Source organism: Lygodium microphyllum, chromosome 14 (assembly GCF_053477565.2).
Source record: "Lygodium microphyllum isolate KBCC chromosome 14, Lygodium_microphyllum_v1.1.10, whole genome shotgun sequence".
Classification (NCBI taxonomy): domain Eukaryota; kingdom Viridiplantae; phylum Streptophyta; class Polypodiopsida; order Schizaeales; family Lygodiaceae; genus Lygodium; species Lygodium microphyllum.
The window spans coordinates 49,652,495-49,675,918 of NC_141148.1; the positions used below are offsets into that span (position 1 = coordinate 49,652,495).

Sequence of the window (23,424 nt, forward strand, 5' to 3'; positions counted from 1 at the left end):
ATGGCTTTTTGATACTCTGGTGACACCAACAGTTCACTATGGAGCAGAGCTTTGGGGAACCAGGTTGTATCATCAAGGAGAGAGCCACTAGCCAGACATGATGGACCCCAGAGAGAGACTTCCATGATGGTTGGCAGCCCATCATAAGACCAATGGTTATTATAATAGCACACATGACCTAGAACAAGCTGTCTACACTCCACGAGACCAAAGCTAAGATAGATGCCACATCAGTGGTCACAAAGGCTCTCTTTCAGGCAATGATTTCCCTTCAGAGTGTATGGGTACTTCCATTGCAGAGACACTCTCACTTGGCACTTACGTCCTCCAAGCAGTTAGTGGCAAAGGTTGACACCTGTTGTGCTGGTATGCCCTTACTCAGTTCTATTTTGTAATCCACAATGAGACATCATTTGACTTGGACTATTTATTCATGTCTCATGTGTGACTTTGGTTTTTTGCTGACATTGATATTCCCTCCCTCCCTTTGTTCCTCCCATCAAACTATAAGATTAGAACGTGACCAAACATTTTACAATCAACTTCTAAGAAACTTACACATCCTCATAAATCATTTGATGCACCTATGAACTTTGTACTTACAGTGAGATTGAGAAGATTTTCAATGCCTTGCAAGCTTTGCAACTCATTGTTAGAGATTGAAAGCCATTTCAAGATTTTGCAATTTGATAAAGGCTGTTGAATCACATCAAGATCCAGAAAATTGAATTAAAGAAATAAACTAGATATAATCATCACTAGAACAAGAAATCACAAAGCATAAGGATCAAAAAGGAGACAATAATTCAAGTAAAATGTAATATCAATTATTCCTGATAAATTGATTGTAAACCTTCATATTTAACAATCATAGTACCCTGGAATAGCCTTTCAGGCAGGCCAAAATGATAGGGCCATTTTGTGCAGAAATGTACACCTGAAACACCCTTATGGGCCCTCCATTCTCCCCCCTCCCTCCCCATGCCCCCCCCCCCCCACCTTGAGGCACCCTGTGTTGAGATCAATATCCAGATCACCTTCTGAATCCCATTTCACATCTGTTCTCCCATGTTGAGTCTCTTTCTCTATCTCATCCATCATCTCTACTCACCAGCCTGGTCTCCATCTTCTTCTGCTGCTTCTTTCTCTTCTCCTTTCTGCAACAGGCAGCCTACTCTGCCTCCATTTCTTTATCTTTTTCTCACACCTTCTTCTTCTTCATCTTCTCCTCCTCCTCCCAGCCTGAAGCTTTGAAAAAAGGGTATAGACTACAAGATATCATGGCACTAGATCCATTTTGGAGGCATGTCACTATTCTCTTGGCATATGATGGCTCCAAGTGGAACAAAGAAATGGAGATGCAACTAATGTTGATTGGAAAATCGAGTAGTGTAGCCCATGTGAAAGATCATTTGGCATGCATGCCCAACAAGGATACAAGACCTTGTGCAAATGTACCAATGGATATAAAGGAAAGCCTTGATGCAAGGTGTCAAAAAAGATTAGGGCTTGGGTTACATGAAGAAGAATCCTCTCATCATGGTAGGAATGAAAATGATGTAGCTCAAGTTGAGGCTAGCTGATTTAGGCCATAAAACGGAAGTGCATTCAGATATGTATTCGGCCCTTTTTATGAAAGGACTCCATTTGCTACTCCTAGTGCACCTAAGGGTCCATCACAAGGTTCTAGTATCCAAGCAAGGTTTCAAAAGCTAGGTAGTGCCACAAGGAAGTGAAATTTTGATGCTTTGCTTAGCATTTGATTAAGAGATAATAAAATGTGCAAATGTGACTTAGTTATTACACAATGTGGAACCTAGAGGGTAGGACCGTGAGATATCAATCAGTGTATACTTGATAGGTACTAAAGGTTAGAGACTATGACCCCAAGATATTAGTTAGTATATACCTGACACGTATTAGGTGATACTTGGTGTTAGAATTTGGTCTAAAACATTTAATTAGCCACGAGTGTCGATGGTGACACTAGGGAATTGGTATTATTTAATTAATTATTGTCGATTCCAAGGCTAATGAGTGCTCAAGAATATTTGGCTGTTAAATTAGCCTAGCCAATCTAAATTGTTGGGTGGTCAGATTATTTTTCTAAGCAAGAAATAATTATGAAAACTAATATTTCAAAAATTAATTTAATAATGTTGAAAATGGCCAACCAAGCTCGAGTGATAATACATGAGAGTCAATTGAGAATAATACATTGCATACCCATTATTCATTATTGACTTACGTCGCAGGGTGGGGACTATGGCTAGCATTGTGGGAAAGTGGATGGCACTACAAAGCCCACCATGAGAGATATAAGGTATTCCTCACTCCATTCGGCTGTAGTTATAGGTTCCAATTTCTATATGGATACAACAAATGTGCCTTGACTTATCCAATTCATTTTCATGTATACAACTAGCACAAACATTGCTGAAACATGAACAATGATCGGCAATCAATTTCAAGCTTGGGAAGATGAAAGGTTATATAAAGGTTGGATATATACTTATAAGTCTGAAAGCGAGTTAAAACACCTTCATACCTAAGGGCAGGAGAGAGAATGCCACCCGTGAGCAATTGCATGGGCGCAATGAGAGGACCAAGAATACACAAACAATCCAAGAACATTGGCAAGGAATCCACAAACCCGAGGAGGGAAAGAGGGATAGTGGCTTGCTAGCAACACTCACAATGACTCCTATGTCAGTGTCATTGGGAGAATCACTTAGGCAAAACCCCACACTTTGGCAAGAGTTGAAGCAATGGGTAGAACATAGTGTGATGACCATAAGCCACAAAACCTTCCAAATCACGATGCCGTGGCACACATACCCAGCCTAACACTGAATCCCATGTCTAAATCCCTACAAGTAAATGCCTTTTGGGAGGGCACTAAGATGCACGTAGTCTTACCTATCGTCGCCTTAGGAGACACTACATGAAAGGGGATAGTGGACATGGGAGTAGGGATTAGCGTACTTAGTCATGCAATCTTGCAAACTTGGGGAAACCCACTAGTGGAAACTGCAAGGTTCAATGTCACCCTAGCAAACGGAATGAAGGTTAGACCCTTTGGAGTCCCCAAGGATTGGACATTAAAGATAGCAAGAATCCAATTCTCCGTAAACTTCAGAGTCATGAAGCGAGTGGATTATGATATCCTTCTAAGGAGGCCATGGATGAGAAATGCCAGAGTAATCGAGGATTGGGGTAATGGTCTAATATTCTTGGGCAATAGATCTAAAGCAGTCCGGGTAGAACTGGATACTTGGAAGACCTCATCCATAGATTTAGAGGCTTCCTTTGCTGTCCACACCCCATTCATGTAGGAGATCAGCCGAGGCTACCCAACATTGTCTACATCCATCCGGCACCTATTTTCAACCTCCGTCGCACTGTCTACACTGTTTTCTACTATGTTTACTACATCCGCTGCATCATCTACAGCTAGCAACATGTTCCATTACTGTGTTTGGGATTTATTCCTGTTGTACGAACTGCCACATCATCATACCTACGTTTTTGCTACCGTCAGCCTGCCATGTCATCTAACGTACATTTTTGCTATCGTCAATCTACCATGTTATTACTAGCCTGCTGCATTTGCAATTTTCTCTCTCATCTACATGTCCCTGACCAGTATCACCTTTGCTACATTTGCTGCTATCTAACATCTTGGGGCAGCCTTGCTACATTTCAGGATCCATGAGTATAACACTCTCTAGCTCATTACCTTTGTCTCGGTCCTCCAAACAAGAGGGTTCGGGGTATAGTATTCCTTCACTATATAGTGTGTTTGCTGCATTAGCATTGTATTATTCAAATTTATTCATTTATGATCTTCACTATGTTCATTGTCTCTACGTTACCCTAATCCTAGATGTGTTCAGTTGAGTTTATGCTTTGTCATACGCTTTTATTTGTGTTTCTGCATTAGGGTACTTCTTTACATGGTATCAAAGCTAGGATCTCTTCGATTAACCTAGGCCTTTGATCTGAAGCCCTTCGCAAGAAGCAAGAACAACAAAATGAACACAACATCACCACTTCATTCTCCCAAGACAAATCCATCAAGAAACGAGCGAGATTGGGCTATACAACTTACTCTGCCATCCTTCAACATGGCCAGCGGACTACCATGGAATCCATAGATTGTACGAGATTTCAAGAGCCGAATACGACCTCATTCCCATATATCGGGCTCAACAATAGATTGAAGGTAAATCTGAGTTTTCCCATTTAGATTCGATGCACCAGCCTGATGATTTTGCAATAAAGATAGAAGCTCCGCAAAGAACTAACCATCCTGACATGAAAACTGGCATGAGTACGAACCATTCATCTCTCTACCACATTCATCTCCATCTCTACCTCTTTCATCTATGCCATTTACATCTCCACCTTCATTCACTCCTATGTCAAGTACGCAGAACAACACTTCTCCATCTTTTGAGTTTTCTTTCTCTTTTCAACAAGATATAGGTGATTCTCATGAAGAAGGGACTATGCAAACATGACATTGGTTCATAAGTCCTAAAGAATATATATTTTTGTATTGGAACACAAAGGAAGGTGATGAGTCCAAAATATTAACTCAAACACCTATAAGTTCTCTCTCTTCTTTTCCTCAAGGTCAGTTTGATGTAGGTGAACCATCTTTATCTTCATTCAATGCATTTAATGGACAAAAAAAATTAAAGTCATTTCCAACCACTGCATCAACCAATCCATTTAATCTCCCATCCATCCCTCCCTCTACTTCTGCTGCACCTTCCTTTCCATCTTCATTAAGTGCATATTACATGTCTTCTCACATCACACCAGGGGAGCCTTCACCCTTAGGTACAACCTTTAGGACCTCATCTTTTCCCTAATTGCGTGGTGTACCCATGATGGAGACTCATCCTCCCATCCATACACTTTCAGGATTTTCATGGCTTGGGAATTCCACCCAACCATTATCAAGTGTGGATCAGTTGCTTCCATAGTTTGCCTCCATGGCATTATCTAGTGGGCCTTTTGATCATTATGTTGTGCCCTAGTCAACATTTAGGCAGGGCTCACATATCCTAATGCCTCCACCACTACCGGCACCCTATGGAAACATTCATGTTTTAGTGTCTCCACATCAATCAGCACCCACTGGACTTCCAACCTATTTCTACCTACCCACCTCCTCTTCCTCCTACTTATCTACCTCCCCCACCTCCTTATCCATCTTATTCCACCTATCCGACACCTCATGGTTCTTTGTCATTATTAGCCAAACATGCCTTTAATAACAAGACTCATTTTAACAGTTCGAGCTTCTCTACTTGGTCAAATCTGATGAGACATGTCCTTGACTCCCAAAACCTATGGAATATCGTGCAAGGGTTGGAACCCCAACCTAATCCTACATTTCCCTATGAGGTCATCTGCTCATGGAAGGCCAAGAATGCTTCTGCTATTGTCGAGCTAATGCAAGGTTTATTGCCTGAGTTTCATTCTCAGCTTCAACATTTTGATTTAGCGTCCGAGCATTGGGCACAGTTGATTGACCACTATACAGCTCTGAATAGGACCCATCGCATAAATCTGGACCATGAGCTTCAGAACTTTAAAATCATTGACTAGGATGACTTGACAGTCAAGTTGACTGAGTATCAACACCTTCTCATCAAATTCTTTGATGTCGATGTGTAAAGATCGAGATAGAGTGCAGGTCAAATTGAGTGCAAAGTTCAAAGTAGAGAGAGTGAGCAAAAAAGAGTGAGAGCACGACACACAAAGTGTTTTGGTACAATGACAAGATGTACCACTTTAGGTATTGATAATATATATATAAAGTACAAGTGTAAGGGTACATCCACACCTGAACACCGTAAAAGGCACGGTCAACCTTTATTCCCAACAATTTCCCACCTAAAGGCAACATGCATGAAGGTAGAGAAAAGAAATAGCTAAGTCTATGTATGTACAAAGCTGAAATACACATACTATCCAACCCCCATCATTTGGCGGCAATGAGCAAACCGCTCCGTTAGAAGACCCTTCGTAAGAAGGTCTACAAGAGTATCATCGCCAAAAGTGATCATTTCATTTTATTGCCTGTACAGACCTTGACAAGCTCAATGCTCTTGCCATCAAGTACATCCCCGATAAATTGATACTTCACCTGTATGTGCTTTGTCTTTGCGTGAAAGACGGGATTCCATGCTAGCATGATAGCAAAACGTGAAAGCCATAAAGCCTCTTTGCATGCCTCAGTGGCAGCCACATACTCTGCCTCTGTAGTAGACAATGCAACACACTTTTGCAGCCTAGATATCCAAGAGACTGCTTTCCTTGTTAACGTAAACACATATCCTGAAGTAGACTTCCTGCAGTCAGGATGACCAGCATAGTCTACATCCGTGAAGCCAACAATGGATGACTTGTGCTTCCCAAAGCAGATACACAAATCTCTTGTGCCCTTAAGGTATCTCATGATACCTTTCACTGCTTCCCAATGTTTTTTTCCAGGATATGCCATGCACCTGCTAACCTTCCTTTGCTATCCAATCGGTATATCCTTCTGGAATACAACCCTTCTGATCTCCTCTATCTTTTCGGGCTATTTGTGCATGCGATCTTCCTGGAAAATAACATCATTGTTGCATACTACTTTTCTTATCTCGAGATCCCATAATCAATATCCCATTTCACCTTCATCACCATATCGTATAAAAATACATTTACAGGACTTTGGCTCAAGTTTGTTGTGTTTTTCCTTGCAAATGTGCACAAATGCCTCATAGTCAAACACTCTTGAGTGAGCATACGAAGGTGGCTTGCCCGACACTCTTCTTGAGGAACTCCCTCCCCCAAAGACCTGTTTGGTAATTGATTAATCAAGTGTACGGCTGTCATAACAGCCTTTGCTCGAAATCCATGAGGTAAAGCAACATGTAACAACATTGTACAAACCTTGTCTTGAATGGTCCTATTCATACACTTTGCAACACCATTTTGGGGTAGATTGTGAGAGGCGGTGAGCTCCCTTTTAATCCCTTTGCTGTCACAAAAGTCCTGAAAGGCATTGGACACATATTTCCCACCATTGTCAAAGCGAAGACACTTTAATAGCTTGCTGGTCTGATTTTCAGCAAGTGCCAGGAATTTTTTAAATTTATCCAAAGCCTCCTCTTTACGACAGATTAGATAAACCCATACTTTGTGTGTGGCATCATCAACAAAGGTAATGAAATACTTCTTTCCCCCTAGAGATAACCCTGGCATTTGACATACACCTAAATGTACCAACTCTAAGGGTAAAGACTTTAGAGAGATTTTTTATGTGACATTTGAGTATGCTTACCATAAATACAATGATCACACTATTCAAAATCAACATACCTCAAAGACAACAAATAACCCAAGTGAGAAAGCACTATCATTCCAGTTTGACTATGTGCCCCAACCAGCTATGCCACAAAGAAACACTTGGCTGCTTGGTATGGCAACTACATGGTCACACACGCTAGATACATGCAAAGGATACAAAGTATCACTATTAGAGCCCTTGGCAACAATGCAAGAGCCCTTACAAATTTTCCATTTGCTAACCCCAAAGGTGGTGTGATAGCCTTCATCGTCTAGCTGCACTATGGTTATCAAGCTCTTCTTGAGCTGAGGTACATGTCTCACATTATGCAAAACAAACACGGAGCCATGCTGAAATTCCAATTTCACACTACCAATGCCTGCAATTTTATATACATAGTTGTGCCCCAAGTGGACAACACCTGGTGCACCACCATTGTAGTCAAAAAACAGGACCCCTAGGTGCGATGCTGTGATCGTGTGTGCTTTTTTTTTTCTTTTTTCTTTTTCCTTTTTTTTCTTTTCTTTTCTTTTTTTTGGTGGAAAAAAATGAATACAATCAATGCTATACTTTGAGGCTGTTAGCCTTTCATTTGGATTGAGAAATGTTGGGATCCAAAGGCTATGAAGAATGGATATTACAGAGATGATTGTGTCACCAGCCTTGATGCTAGAGGAACTGTTGTTGAGATGAAGAGATACACTTGAGATTTTGCAAATGTCTTTGTAACATGTGAGACATCAAACAATTGAGGTAGCACTTGGAGTGAGCTGTGCATGGACAAGTGCAGATTGGGTCCTTTGATGGGAAAGTTTACAGGTTGAAGAAGGCCTTGTATAGCCTCAAGCAGGCTCCGCACGCATGGAACAAGAAGATAAACTCGCTTCTTCAGTCGAAGTTGGGATATGGGCGCTCCAAGGCCGATCCGCGGCTTTATGTGCACACTTCCGAGGTTGGTCGTGTGTTGTTTGTGTTGTATGTTGATAATTTAATTCTGATAGGGGATCATGCTTAGAAGGTCCAAGAGACTAAGACAGTCTTACATCAGACGTTCGAGATGACGGATTTGGGGCTTCTTCATTTCTTCTTGGGTCACGAGATTTATCAATCTCAGAGGGGGATTTTCATCTCTCAGCAGAGATACATTTAGGAGCTCTTGGTGACTTTTGAGATGCAGACTTGTCGGACCGTTTCTACTCCTATGGATCCGAACTAGAAGGCCACTTCACACTCAAATTCTCCCATGACGGATGCTTCCCGCTACCGTCCGTTGATTGGGTCCTTGATTTCGCTTCTCAACACTCATGTTGATCTTTGTTTTACTATGGGTCTTTTGGCAGGGTTCATGAGTAAACCCCAACAGGTGCATTGGCAAGCTGCCTTGAGGATTCTTCGGTATTTGAGAGGGACCTCTGACTTAGGGATTTCTTATCCAGCAGGTACAGATGCTTCAGATCTTGTTCTTGCAGGTTGGAGTGACTCGGATTGGGCTGGCAATGTGGACCACCGGCGGTCTACTACAGGCTATTATTTTACCTTGGGTGCAAGTGTTATCTCTTGAAGTAGCAAGAAGCACCCCACAGTAGCCCTTTCTTCTACTAAGGCGAAGTATCACGCTACGTCCACCACGTGAGGTTGTGTGGCTTCGGAGATTGTTGGAGGAGCTTGTCTGTCCCCAGACTCCTCCTACTCTTCTAGTTGTGACAATGAGAGTTGCATTGCCTTGGTGCGGAATCCAATATTCCATGCCCGGACGAAGCATATTGAGATCTAGTATCACTTCATTTGGGAGAAGCTTCCGGATGGGACCATTGATGTGGAGTACTGCAAGATGCAAAATAATCTTGCAGATTTGTTCACGAAGGCACTTCCCCAGGCTTTACTTCGTCAGCATTCCTGCTCCCTCAGCCTGATGCCTCGTCCAGAATCTGAGAGGGGATGTTAGAGGTAGAGTCATCCCCTGGACACGGTGTGTGAGGGTTTCTACACAGTTAGGGTTTGGTACAGCATGTTTTCCCAACCAAGCAAAGGACATGTCAGAAACAAGCAGTACAGTGCCATGTCAGCATGGTGCCACATCAGCAAGCACCACATCAGCAGCTGCAGTCGAACAGTGCAGGCTGCAATTGGACTGTTTTATCATTATTTTATTCAGTTGGCTGCATTTACTGCAGCTGACCTGGTGCAGGAATTCTTTATTTTCTGGCTATAAATAGCCAATTGGTGGCACACTCAATAATATTCATTCAAGTTCTGATCTTGAGATCTGTTGGCTGAGACAGACTGTGCTCAGGCTGACGGAGATCGAGGTCTTCAAGACAGAGACATATTTCCTCTGCCCTCATGCGTTTACAATGTCTCCCTCTCTCTCTTTTTTTTTTCGTAAAAGGTAATTGTATTAATTACGAAAAAAGGTACAAGATAACTTGATTACAAGATACATGACGCCAATCCAGGCCATCATGTACAGAGGGGCTAAGTGCTACATGTTACAAAGTTATGGCAAGGGGGCAGATGAAATAGCCATAAGCCAGGGACGGAAGTCCTCCCTAGAGAGCAAATCAGAATGCCGGAGAAGATCTAACTGCCAATACAAAAGGCCCTTAAGCCTCGCAATATGTCGCTGAACATTATAGGCGGAGTCAAAAAGAAAAGCATTCCTAATTGTCCAGTTATGCCAACAGCCCCAATATCGAAGAAAATGATACATGAGCTTCATATGTGGCTGTGCAGGAGTGGGGTATTTGGGCTGCCCGAAAACCCAATCAAAGGGGCGCAGCGTGACTCCAACCGCTCCTTGCCAAACAGCCGACAAAAAGAACCAGATTTTTTTTGCGACAGGGCAAGAAATAAATCTGTGGCGGGCTGATTCCACCGCAGTGGTGAAAAAGAAACAGTTGCCATTGGAAATTCGTCGCTTGGAAAGAGCCGACGCAAGCGGAAGACCACCAATCATCACTCTCCAAAGAAATACTTTACATTTGAAGGGGGTCTTGTTCAACCAGCCTTCCATCACAGTTGCCCTCCACCAGGACCGGGATTTTCGTAGGCCCCATAAAGCATTGGCTTTGGTAAGTAACCATTGTTGATCTTTGATCAGAATATGATAAACTTGATTAGCAGAAGCTTTGCTTAAAGGCAGCCGGCCTTGTAGGTCCCAATCCTGCCAGGGATGATCTGAAGCAAGGGCAGGAAAGGGTTGTCTGCTCTGGAGCATCCGCAAAAGCTGTTCCCATAAAGGCCTATATCCCCGCGGAATCCTGTAAAGCCTCTTGGCTGTACGAAATGAGATAAGCACATTGCGACTAGCAAGGGTGGCATCCGCGACCGAAGACAAGCCCAAACGAGCCATCCGGTTGAATTGTGGTCTAAGCTCATTTTTGCCTTCCCATGCAAGTAAACGCGAGACTGCCAATAATTCCAATTGAAAAGAATTCGTAGTCAAGCGATCCTCCGCTGGATGCCACTGAGCCTTTAGAAGGACCCGTTTCCAGGAAAATACCAAATGATTGAGCAGCGGCGAAGAGGAACTGGAGAACCTCGAATCAGCATTAAGAACATGCCACCAAGAAGTCCGGATTTGGGTATTGCCATGTAGAAGCCCATGGCTCTCAAGGAGATAACGGGCTATATCGACCCATGGATGATGATCTGAACACATGGCGCGGAAGAGAGACCAACGGAGTGCCTGCATGTGAATTTGGGCATCTAAAATAGCTCCGCCACCCATGCGTTTAGGGGTGCAGGCATGCGACCACGAAATCCAGGAGATACCTGCATGCAATGAGTCCTTCTTCCATAGCATGAAGCGAATAGACTGAGTAAGAGCATTGAGAGTGGTAGTAGTCCAGGGCAATAATGGCAAGAAATATGTCAGCATTGGCAGCATAATTGTCTGGGCCACTTTGAGACGAATATGGAAGGGCCAGGCTTGAGATTTCCAATACATAAACTTGGCCACCATTTTCTGAGAAATCCACTGCAGAAGCTGCTTTGGTGGAACGTCGACACCCAAAGGATACCCAAGGTGCCTGACAATGGAGCCACGAGGAACAACCAGACCCTGCCAGTCTAAGGACTGCAAATCCGACTCCGTGCAGCTGAGAATGGCTGATTTGAGCGCATTGATGCGAAGGCCGGAGGCTTGCCCAAAGATGCCCCAAACATCCAATGCGCGCTTGAGGTTGTCCTTGTCCGCCCGCAAAATCATAAAAGTATCATCCGCCAGGGATTGGCTAATGAAGTGCTGGCCTGAAGGAAGCGACAGACCGGCCAACTGAGAAGAGGCTACCATATGGGATAACATGGAAAGAACTGGATGCGTCGCGAGGGCAAAGAATAGCGGGCTCAAAGGGCATCCTTGTCTGACGGAGCGGGCAAGTACAAATGGCTCAGTAACACCTCCGTTCAGCATGACTCGCGAAGATGCCGCAGCGCTAACGGTGTAGATTAGACGAGACATCCGGGGACCAAAGCCCATAGCCGACATAAGTTCAGCGACGAAAGACCAATCCAGATAGTCGAAAGCCTTTTCCAGGTCCAATTGAATCAGTACTACCTCCTGGTTAGAATGCCTTGCATAATCAATAGCTAGTTGAGCATTCAATACATTGTGCAGAATATTTCGGCCCTTAATGAAACCATACTGTAGAGGATGCACAATGGCCGGGAGATGCTTATGAAGCCGATTCGCCATTATTTTGGAAAAGATTTTGTACATTGAACCCATCAAAGAAATGGGGCGCCACTGTGTCAACGTAGATGGCGAAGGAACTTTTGGAAGCAGTTTAATAAGGCCTTCTTTCCATGAGGAAGGCATGATCCCGGTTTGCCACACCTGCTGAAACAAGGCCTGCAATGGTTTCGCCAGTTGGGTAGCAAAAGCTTCGAAAAACTCATTGGTGAGACCATCCCAACCCGGGCTTTTATCCTTGGGCAAATGTAACAAGACGTCCATAATCTCTGCCTCGCCAATATCCGACTCCATAATAGCTTGCATGTGCTGCGGTATCTGATTGCGGACCAGGTCATAAAAATCGGAACGGGCCTGAGTGATTTGATCTGAGGGTGGAGAAGTGGTGCCGAGAAGGTCACGGAAATAATTCCTGCACATCTGCACAATAGTCTGCGGATCCATGATAAGGTGACCTTCTGCATCCTCAAGTCTGGTCATATTTTCTCTAGCAGGAGAGGCGTGAAGAGCTCGAAAGAACTTATGGGTTTGACATGCGTTATCTTGCAACGTCTCTGTCAGATGTTGCAGTTTGGCCTGCTGATATGATTTCAATTGGAATTCTTTAATAAGATCCGCCAGTCGCATGGCCAGTGCGAGCAGAAAGGCATCATCCGGAGTGTCCCCCAGCAAAGAACGAACCAAAGCCAGCATGTCCTCAGCTGCCTTGCGACGCTGCCGACAAAGAGAGGCATGGTGGATCCCATACTGCCGCGCAACCCGCTGCACATTAGCGAGCAATCGGTCAAATGACGCAGTGCCTTGAGAAGAGAAGTCGAAGAGAAATCTGTCGATCAATTGCTGCATATAGCCCTGAAAGAGGGCATGCTTCAGGTAAGACGAATTGAAACGCAAAGGGAGTCTCTCTAGAAATTGCTTGAACGGGGCAATGGGTTGTGCAAGCAGCTCAAGCTGCAGAGGGAAATGGTCCGACAGGGCATATTGCTGCAATACTTTTATTTCGAGCAGCTCAGGAAGAAAATCATCATTCTGCATGATATATATACGATCCAATCTCGACCATGTTGTGGCATACTGGGCAGAGTGGAAAGTAAACCCTGTAGAGGACGGGTGTAACCAGGACCAGAGATCTTGCTTGAGGACGTCAAGAGCCAACGCCTGCCACATACGACTTTCCGGCGTATCCATCACCGAATGCTCCGATGTGGACTGGGAGGAATCCACACACATATTGAAATCCCCCATGAAGAAGCCCCGTCTACCAAGCGCCAAGGAGGCCTGCAAAGTTTGCCAAAGCGCTCGACGAGATATGGAATCATTCGGAGCATAGAGGCCAAGTAGCCATAAGATTTCGCCTTCGAATATAATTTCAATCACCAAAAAACGGCCATGAACATCATTTTTAATCAGAACAGGCTGATATTTGTCATGGACAATCATGAGCACACCCGAATAATGCATGGCCTGTGACCCAGCATAAAACAGTCTAAAGCCCTGGCAATCTACCACTTTTCCGGCTTCATCGTGACTCTTGTGCTCAACAGCGCACAGGACATCCCACTGATTTTCATGCAACACAGTCCACATAGCATGTTGCTTGTGGCGAGAACAAATTCCACGCACATTCCACGTGGCGATTTTCATGTATACTCCAAGCAAAATCAGGTGCGAGGCACTGCTTGCCTCGATTGGACTTTGTCAGCGAGCATGTCTAGGACTCCCTCGTCCAAGAAATCTGCCAACACTGCAAAAGAGTTCTGCGGACCAGATTTGGAAGTAGACGGCATATCTGCTGGCTTTGGGATGGACCGGGGATAACGACGGTCCCACGGGGTAATAACATTACCTCTGGTATCAAATGCGAGCTTCGCAGAGGGACCCTTAGAACGATCCGAAGACATTTTCCTAGCGGACTGATACCGGGGGCCAGAGGAAACCATAGCAGGAGCCGAGCGCTCAGCCGACTGCATTTCCTTCCTTCGCATGTATGTACGCATGGAATCTTGAGATGTAGTAGGCACATTGTTCTGCATGGCCGCAACAACCCTGTTGCCTTTTTTTGCACCTACTTCCACCCAATTATTGGCGCTAGAATCCAGACCCGCAACCTGTTGTTTACCTTTGGCCAAAGCTTGGGGCTGATGAGTAGCATCCAGTGATGGAGCATCACACACCATCTCCTCCATGGGCGGCACAGCATGGCCATTATGGGAAGTGTGTTGCTGTTTCGGGCACTCGGCCATAAAGTGCCCCAATTGTCCACAGGAGAAGCAATGCCCTGCAAAATTGCCCCATTTCAATCGAAAGTGTAACGGGTGCATGCCAGGGCAATTGAGGCGTAACCAGGCAGGCCTTTTTCTTGCAGTGTCCCATAGCATACACAAGCGGTTGCGATTCACAGCCCGGAGACTGGGAGGGACCAGAACAGTGCCCACAGCGGCCATAGCATCCTTCAATAGCGGCCAATAAACAGCCGGACAGTTTTCCACCTCGACCCAAACCGGGCATTCACGTTGCAGCAGACGCTGAAAATCTGCCATTGGACGCCATGGAACCACATGAACCAATCGGCGTTCAAAAAACAAAGGCAGTTTCGACAGGAGAGCAGCACGGTGCGTCTCTGATTTTAACAGGACCTCAAAAAAACCCCGGGAGCCAATAAAAATCTCTTCAACACAGTCCCCTTGCAGCAGATGTTGCAACCACTGGCGAATACGGGAAAGCAACGGGATTCGACCAGTGAAGAAAAGTATCACAGCGCGATCATAGAATACCGAAAAGGAGCGTAGAACCGTTTTTGGGTCCACGGTGGCATCCAGCACATCGTCAGGTGCAGAGTCGGAAAAGGCTTCCTGATTATGTTGAACATAATCGCCCAGCAAAGTGTTTGCAAATTCCAGCAAGTGTTCCCAGTCCACTTCCTGAGAGTCCACCGAATCCGAAGCAACCTGGGCATAGGACCGATCCTGAGAAACGCCTATCTCTTCCGAAGCATGCTTGGTACGTTTCCCCGCAGGCTGGATGTCAGGACCAGGGGGCATCTCTTCATTGCATGGAACCATATCCTCGGGTTCCTCCGCATCAGAATCCGGGCCCAGTGCTGCCACTGTTTGATCTATGAAGTCCAGATCCAAACCAGCCATCGTAGATGATGATTTGCTCTCGAATGAGGACTGACCCTCTGTTTTGCCGTCTCTCTCGCTTTCCCTTTTTCCTGTACCGAGGCGCTGTCCAGGGGTGCACTCAGCAAGGAGAGCTAATGAAAACCGAGGTTTACCTGTCTCCGTGCAGGGGCAGACAGGCGAAACACAGGCCGGGCGGTCTCCACAGCAGGACGGGACAGGCTGGGATGTCGGTTAGGGGTCCGTCGGCAGCGTCCGGGAACAGGGCGTTAGGAGGATGCTATCCTGAACAGGGCAACAGCGAGAGGGCAGCTGGGCGTTGACAGGGCGGCCGGAACAGAAGATGCGAGCTCCAGGGGCAGGGCAACTGCTCCCGCCGGCTCCAGGAGCTGGACTGCCTGACGACGGCACCAGGGATGATGGTGGTGACGAACTCGAACGCCTGGCGAACAGGGGCGACGACGCGCCTGAGGCAAACGCGGGGTGGCGACAGGTAGGGTTTCGCAGGCGGCGGCTGGCAGGGAACTCGGCTCAGTCGTGCGCGCGGGGTCCCGCGGACCGTCTCCCTCTCTCTCTCTCTCTCTCTCTCTCTCTCTCTCTCTGTGTTCACTCTCTCTTAGTCTTTGTCCCATGCTTCCACATCGCTGCACTCTGACATGCTGCCCTCCATTCAGTCTACAATCTCGTTTTTGCAGATTTCACGTGTTTCAGCTTGCTGCCTGCACCCCGTTCGCGGAGGACATCTCAGCCGAAGCTGTCCACAGCTGTCTCAATCAGTTGGCGCTTGATTTCCAACCCTCTCCACGCAGTTTGGAGCTGATTCCAGCCAGGCAACTGTTGTTCCTGTGCAGACCTACTGCCATACAGTCTGCCACATCATCACTGTCCTGCCTACGTTTTTAGTCTTTCACTCCCTTGCAAGCTGTCCTGTCTACGTCTTTAGTCTTTCTCTCTCTTGTAGTCTGTCCTACCTACATTTTTAGTCTTTCTCTCACCTGCTGCCTACGTTTTTAATCTTTCTCTCTCCTCACTGTTGTCTACATCAGATCCAACTCCTCACTGCTATGTTTGCTGGTGTTCGACGTTCGGAGGCTGCCTTGCTGCGATTCAGGACCCGTTCAGAGTACGACACACTTGTTGGGTGTAAAGACCCTTTACGCGCTCTCCCATGTATATATTACTTCACACATGTGAACCTTGGTTCTAGAGAATAGATGAGTTTCTTCAAATATTACTTCCAAGGGGACTACTATATTCTATTGTATATAGATGATTTGCTTATCACTGGCTCAGATTTTGCTACCATAGCAAAAATTATGGCCCAACTTTGTGTTGCTTTTGAGATGAACAACCTCCATTTATTATCTTACTTTTTAGGGATAGAGATAGTTCAATCTAGGGGATGCATTTTTGTGTCACAGCAGAAGTATGCTCTTCAGTTGGATAGAACAATATTGCTAGAATCAGACATGGCCTATGGCCATGTCTCTCGATTCCACTAAAGGGCAGCCCAGCTTTCCTACTCGATAGGAAAGCACGAAAGCTCCACCTCATCTCCCACGGCCCGTCTATTGTCACACTGCCCAACAAGTCTTACTTCATGTGCTAAAACAACCCTGCACCAATGTTTCATTAGCCACCAACGTCCACCCCACTGATCAGCAAGTTAACACTCCCCTAAGTAATTTCAGCAAGGAATTTCATCAGGAATTTCCAGTGTGCTGCGTCCTGAAAACTGAAATTCAGCGTACACGTCTTCACCCCTTGCCGAGAAATTTGGCAGACGAAATACAGGGAAGTGCCCCACCTTTGTCTCCAAATTTCTTACATTTTCTTTCCAATTCCAGTGTATAGATGGAGGGGAAAGAGAGAGAGACAGCAACGGAAGGCTCTAGTTCCGGGGACCACCCTATGGTGGATCCCCATGAAACGGAAATGCAAGAAAAACACTCGGAAGAATTTTTTGCTACACGAGCAATATGATGATTTAACTGCCCGTGTGCAAGCACAGGGGGTTCAAATGGAGTTGCTAACTCAAGCACTCACCAAAATAAAATCCCAATTAGCCTTACTATTAGAAAGGGCTGAAAGGGATAAAGGTAAAGCAGAGACCTCAAATATTCCATCTTCATCGAAAGATGTAGATGTGACTATTCGAGACCCAAGGGAACCCCACCAAAAGCTGAGGGATAGCCCAGTGTTAAAAGACATGAAACCCCCTCAGTTTCATGGGGAGGAAAAAGATAGAAACAAAGACACTATCTTTAACTTCATCCAAAAATGGAAGAATTTGCACAAATTAAAGAATACTCCACCACACCTTCAAGCGCTAGAGCCAATTTAACCTTGGGGCCAAAGGCATATAAATGGTGGAGAACTTTAAGGAAGGCAAATAAAATACCTAAAACTTGGGCTCAATTTGAATCGGTCTTTCTGAAAGAATTCCTTCCTGAGAATAAAATGGAAAGAAATTGGAAAGATTGGGATTTTGTTAGACAAAAGGGAAGACCTTTGCTGATATATCTCGAGGAGTATCATGAAATGGAAAGAAATTGGGAAAGAAATTGGGAAGATTGCGATTTTGTCGAACAAAAGGGAAGAGCTTTGCTGGCATATCTCGAGGAGTATCGTGAGATAATCCTCAAATTGGAATGAATAGATGAATTTCAAAAGACAAAAGGATTTATAAGGGGACTAGATAAGGCATGTAAAAAGAAAATGAAAAGGAGTTCACCTAAGAAGCTTGAAGAGGCAATTAAATTTGCATTAATGAATGAAAATAATACCCGTCCAGGTGCACTCACTAGTCCCACCGACATAGAGCCCAAGACTAAGGAATTTGAGGCCTCAAAATTTGTAGGTAAATCCAAAAGAAAAATGCCATTGCTTAAGGGTAAGAAACAACCCTTTGAAAGAGACAATATGTAGAGCCGAAGCTAAGTCAAGATGACTTTGATAAGGCCAAAAAAGAAATGTTGTGTTTCAATTGCCTATCCCCTAACCATGTTGCTTGGAATTGCCCTCAAAGAAAGAAGGGGGAAGATAAAGGAAAGGATAAGGAAAAGGGCAAGGGGAAAAAGAAACAAATCCATGTAGTGTAGACCTTGGAATTAAAGGGGCATGAAAGGTATAAATCTTTAGAGGTCTTGCACAAGGATGTACAACACAAGTGTTGTATGTCAACTTCGATGTGGCAACCTACCTTCAGGCCACATGATTTACTTAGAGTGCATGGATCGATAGCTGGGAAGAGGGTCAAACTCATGATTGATGACTTTGCCACCCACAATTTCATAAGTTATGCACTTGTCAAAAAGCAAAAACTTCCCCAACAAAAGAGTGAGCATCAATATATTGTTCGTATGATGCGAGATTAGGATAACAAAATACGGGATACAATGGTATCCAATTTGGAGATCGAGATCCAAGGATATAAAGATAAGCTTGATTTCCAAATTATGAATATGGAAAGGGCCGATATCACTCTAGGGAGGGGATGGCTATGGGGATTGGAACCATCCTTAAAGCATAGTTATCATCATAATACACTAGAATTTGAAAGGGATGGTAAGACTTTTGTGATTCAAGGTGAACATGAAGTATCTGATAACCCTTTGATGTGTTCCCTTGAAATACAGAAGTTGGTGAAGAAGGAAACTTGTGAGGTATACATGTTATGGTTCCTCCCGTACATGACACTTTTACTTCTTGTAATATAAAGCTGCAATTTTCCTATGCTTGTGAGTTAAATGTAAATAGTGAATTAAGTGGTTTGTTAGATGAATTTAAAGATGTGTTTCCATCTGACTTACCTAGTGGCCTTCCACCAGATAGGGGTGATGTAAATCACCCAATTGATATAGATAGGGATACATGCCCTGTTTCTAAACCAACTTACAGGCTAAGTGAAACACAACACCAAGAAGTCGAAAGACAAATCAAGGATTATCTGGATAAGGGGTTTATACAACCCAGCAATTCACCTTGGGCTTCGCCAATTTTACTGGTGAAAAAAAAAGATGGCTCTATGCAACTTTGTGTTGATTATAGAGCACTTAATAAGATAATGGTGAAGAATAAATTTCCTATGCCCAGAATGGAAGATCTTTTTGATCAATTACAAGGGGCAAAATTCTTCACAGAGATTGACTTAAGATCAAGCTATCACCAAGTAAGAATTAAGGCCCAGGATGTTTCTAAGACGGCATTTCGTACTAGGTATGGGCATTATGACTTTTTGGTGATACCTTTTGGCCTCACAAATGCACGAGCTACATTTATAAAGGTGATGAATGATGTGTTACGGCCCTATCTAGGATGCTTTGTAGTCGTCTTCTTGGATGATATCTTGATCTTTAGTAAATCAAGATAAGAACATTTGGAACACTTACAGTTAGTATTCCAATTGTTAAGAACCCATTCCCTTTATGCGAAGAAAACTAAATGTGAATTCTTCGCACAAGAGGTCAAATATTTGGGGCATATTATCTTGAAAGAGAGAATCAAGATGGATCCAAAAAAAGTAAGGGCAATTATTGAATGGCCATCTCCAAGGAACCTGGAAGAGTTGCAGATCTTTCTAGGTTTATCTAGATTTTATCGTAGATTCATTCAAGATTATGCCAAGATAGCTATTCCAATGATGGACCAACTTAAAGGGAAAGGGAAGAGCTTTGATTGGGGAACAGACCAATATGAAAGTTTTGAAAAACTTAAGGTAGCTATAGCTACAACTCCAGTACTATTAATTGTGGATCCCAATAAACCATTCGTGGTTGAAGTTGACGCCAGTGATAGGGCAGTAGGCGACGCAGTCTTATTACAAGAGGGTCAACCGGTTGCTTTTGAAAGCAAGAAATTAGACCGTGCAAAACGGTATTATTCCGTTTATGAGAGGGAGTTGTATGCAATACTACATGCAATGAAGAAATGGAGGCACTATCTATACAGTGTCAAACTTTTGATCTTGTCGGATCATGAAAGCATTAAGTGGCTTAATGACCAACCAAATCTACAAGGGCGTAAAGCTAGATGGGCCAAACTCCTCCGAGAGTTTGACTATGAGATAAGGTATAGAAAAGGAAAGTACAATATAGTGACTGATGCACTCAGCAGAATGTCCATCATAAATGAATTGAGTTTTACTCTATTCTCTTCCGATTTGCTTGAATCCTTAAAAGGAAAATGCCAGGTTGATCCGGCATATTCCAACATATGGGAGACAATTGATAATGGGGATCCAAATGGGAGGGCCTCCACTGAGAAAGGAACATCTAAGGATGTTCAACAAGGAAATGGAGCATCAAGGGTTGCTCAAATGGGATTCAAGTGAAAGAATTTTACCATTGATAATGGTCATTTACTCTACAAGGGTAGGGTATGTGTCTTGAAAGATGAAGAAATAAGGCGCCAGATACTCTTTGAGTGTCATGATACCCCTAATGCGGGACATCCAGAAGTTAGTAAGATTTATAGTCTTATTAAAAGGCAGTTCTATTGGTCTGGAATGAATAAGGACGTCCTTGACTATGTGGTCAAATGTAATAAGTGTCAGGTTAATAAAGCTGAAAGATTGAAAATGGGAGGATTTCTCCATCCATTAGAGATTCCTTCGGGAAAATGGGAGAGTATCTCCATGGACTTTATTGTTGGGTTACCTAGGACACAGAGGGGGCACAACTCTGTGTGGGTGATTCTGGATAGGTTAACCGAAATGGCTAGGTTTATTCCAACTTCAACTGATGTTAAAACACCAAAATTTGCTAGATTGTTAATAGAAAACATATACCGATTGTATGGCCTTCCGGCAAATATACTTTCTGATCAGGATAGAAAATTTAATAGTCAATTTTGGTGTGCTGTATTTAGGAAGTTGGATACTAAACTTAGCACGAGCAAGGCGAAGCACCCGCAAACTGATGGGCAAACTGAAAGGGTTAACCAAATCCTTGAAGATTTATTGAGAGCATATCTAAGTAAAAGGCAAACTAATTGGGAAAAGTATATACCGATAGCAAAGTTTATATATAATAGTGTCAAACACTCTTCCACTGGATATAGTCCATTTATACTAATATATGGGTTTCAGCCCAGAGCTCCTCATGCAATAGGATTGTATAAGGAAAAGGTTCAAGCAGCAAAAGATTTTTTGGAGGATATAAATAGTATGTTAAAACTTGCTCAAGAAAATATTAAGAAAGCTTAAGACTGAGCTAGAGCTTATGCAAATCCTCACTGAAGAGACATCTCCTTTGAAGAAGGGGAATTGGTCTATCTTCAAGTGCCTGGGAGCAAAACTAAAACCATGAAGACGGAACAATGTCTAAAGCTTTCACCCAGGTATTGTGGCTCTTTCACAATACTTAAGAGGGTGGGGGAACAGGCTTACAAGCTCCAACTACCTGCTGATAGTAAAGCGAATCCAGTTTTCAATGTAAGCAAGCTAAGAAAGAAGTTGGGTGATATAGATAATCTAGTCTTAAATTATAAGATTGAGGAGCTATTCAGTGACCAATCTATTCCACGTGAACCAGAAAGAATTTTAAATGTTCGTAATAGACGAACAAGGCATACTATTTATCAAGAATGTCTGGTAAAATGGAGAGATTGTTCAAAAGAAAGCTCAACATGGGAGCGAGTAAGCACTTTAAGAAAAAGGTTTCCCAATTTACAGTTAGACCTGCCAAGTATCGTTTTCGAGGACGAAACCGATTCTTAAGGGGGAGGAAATGTTACATTAATGAATGTAACTTATGGGGAAACAGCACGAGAGATGACCGTCCGGGGGCCTTGGGCGCCCGTACGGGATTCAGGGGGCTTAGGAAGTAAGTGAGTTATAAATTAGTATAACTCGTTAGAAATTGACGGTTGGCAAGGGAGACACATTTTTTTCTTCCGGCATCTTCCTTGGCGATGGTTGGGTGGTGAATCGAGAGCTCTCGTGCTTTCCTGACTAGGGGCGAGTGCAAACATAGAGTTCAGCGACACAACAAAGATGATAGCAACAGATGTTGATAGCAATCTGGGGATGAAAGTGGCAATAAAAAGATGAAAAGTGGCCACTCCCTTGGGTCCCTTAAATAGAGCTTTTTGAGCCAGTTGCCCTACCAAACCTTTTCAAGTTCTTGTTTCTAATTCAACTTTAATGTGATATTCTTTTGGGGTGTGCACAAGCCAAATAAATTGGCCAACAATTAAATATTAATTTGACCTGGTTTTCTTTAGCTTAACAATCACCAATTTCAAAAACAGATGAGTGTCAACGCCAGCTTTAAGTGGAAGAACACCATTCATAACCTGTAGTTGTCAATGATGCTTTGGCACTCTTGGTCACGTCCATGAATCAGGCCACGGACTTGAATATCAGTAATCACACACACACACACACACACACACACACACACAATAATAATGCATAGTACAGTGAAATTTTAGCGCATGCCAACCTGTATGGACTGCAATCGGTTACCACTAAGATCGAGTCTTTCCAGCTTCTCGAAAGCATTCAACATAGTGACCTGTAAATGTATATTAGAATGATTGACCCTTTCGTGTAGCGCCAGAAAGAAAATGAGTAGCAGTGCTAGAGTTCACGCCAACCTCGTGCAGGTCCTTGCGAGAGAGAGACAGCGTTATGGTGGTGGCAGGTGAGCTTTCTTCACTTGTAGCCTTGATCAAGTCCAGGGTGAGCTTCACCATGACTGCTGCAACACAATAGGCCTCTACATCGACGAGATAGAGGAACGCATCACACATGGAGGAGGAGACAAGGTGGACATGGCAAGTACACAATCATATTGTCTTGGTCCTTCGAGTCGCAAGGGGGTCTACAAGACCATCTCCATGCCCTACATGACCTCTACACACAATGTGGATTGGCCATTAATCTTGGGAAAACCAAGATCGTGAACTTCCACACGAGCACCCAATACACAAGAGATTAGACTTCACTCGAAGAGTATAGCAACAAGTGGAGGTTTTGGATCCATACATCTACTTGGGAGTCACAGTACCACATCCACTAGGAGATTCACCATGGCACAAGCAACTAGAGATCGACCCATGTGAGGATATATTGCATTAGCCATGCTAGAGAGAGAGTGCCATCATGTGCACTTTCATGAGCCCCACATAAGAGATGGTTATTTGACACATTGTTCACACCAAGCTTGATGTGCACTAGCCTGGAGCCCTAGCCTAGCTACATAACTTTGGACAAAATTTGAGAGACCACAAATTATTATGCTTTCATGGATGAT

General features: G+C 43.9%; 1 protein-coding gene across 3 annotated transcripts in view; it reads right to left on the minus strand.

Moving 5' to 3' along the window:
• LOC148025588 (uncharacterized) overlaps window positions 1-23,139 on the minus strand; it is a 141,875-nt gene extending 118,736 nt beyond the window's left edge. Inside the window, exons 1-3 of one of the 3 annotated variants that reach the window (XM_087692800.1) lie at window positions 22,766-23,139; window positions 22,612-22,683; window positions 604-696 (exon numbers count right to left, since the gene is read on the minus strand). In XM_087692800.1, coding sequence (XP_087548926.1) covers window positions 604-696; window positions 22,612-22,683; window positions 22,766-22,921 — 321 coding nt within the window. In that variant the 5' untranslated portion in view covers window positions 22,922-23,139. The remainder of the gene's footprint in view (window positions 1-603; window positions 697-22,611; window positions 22,684-22,765) is intronic. The other 2 variants (XM_087692797.1, XM_087692798.1) reach the window with 2 other exon arrangements.
• Between the last annotated feature and the right edge of the window lie 285 nt (window positions 23,140-23,424).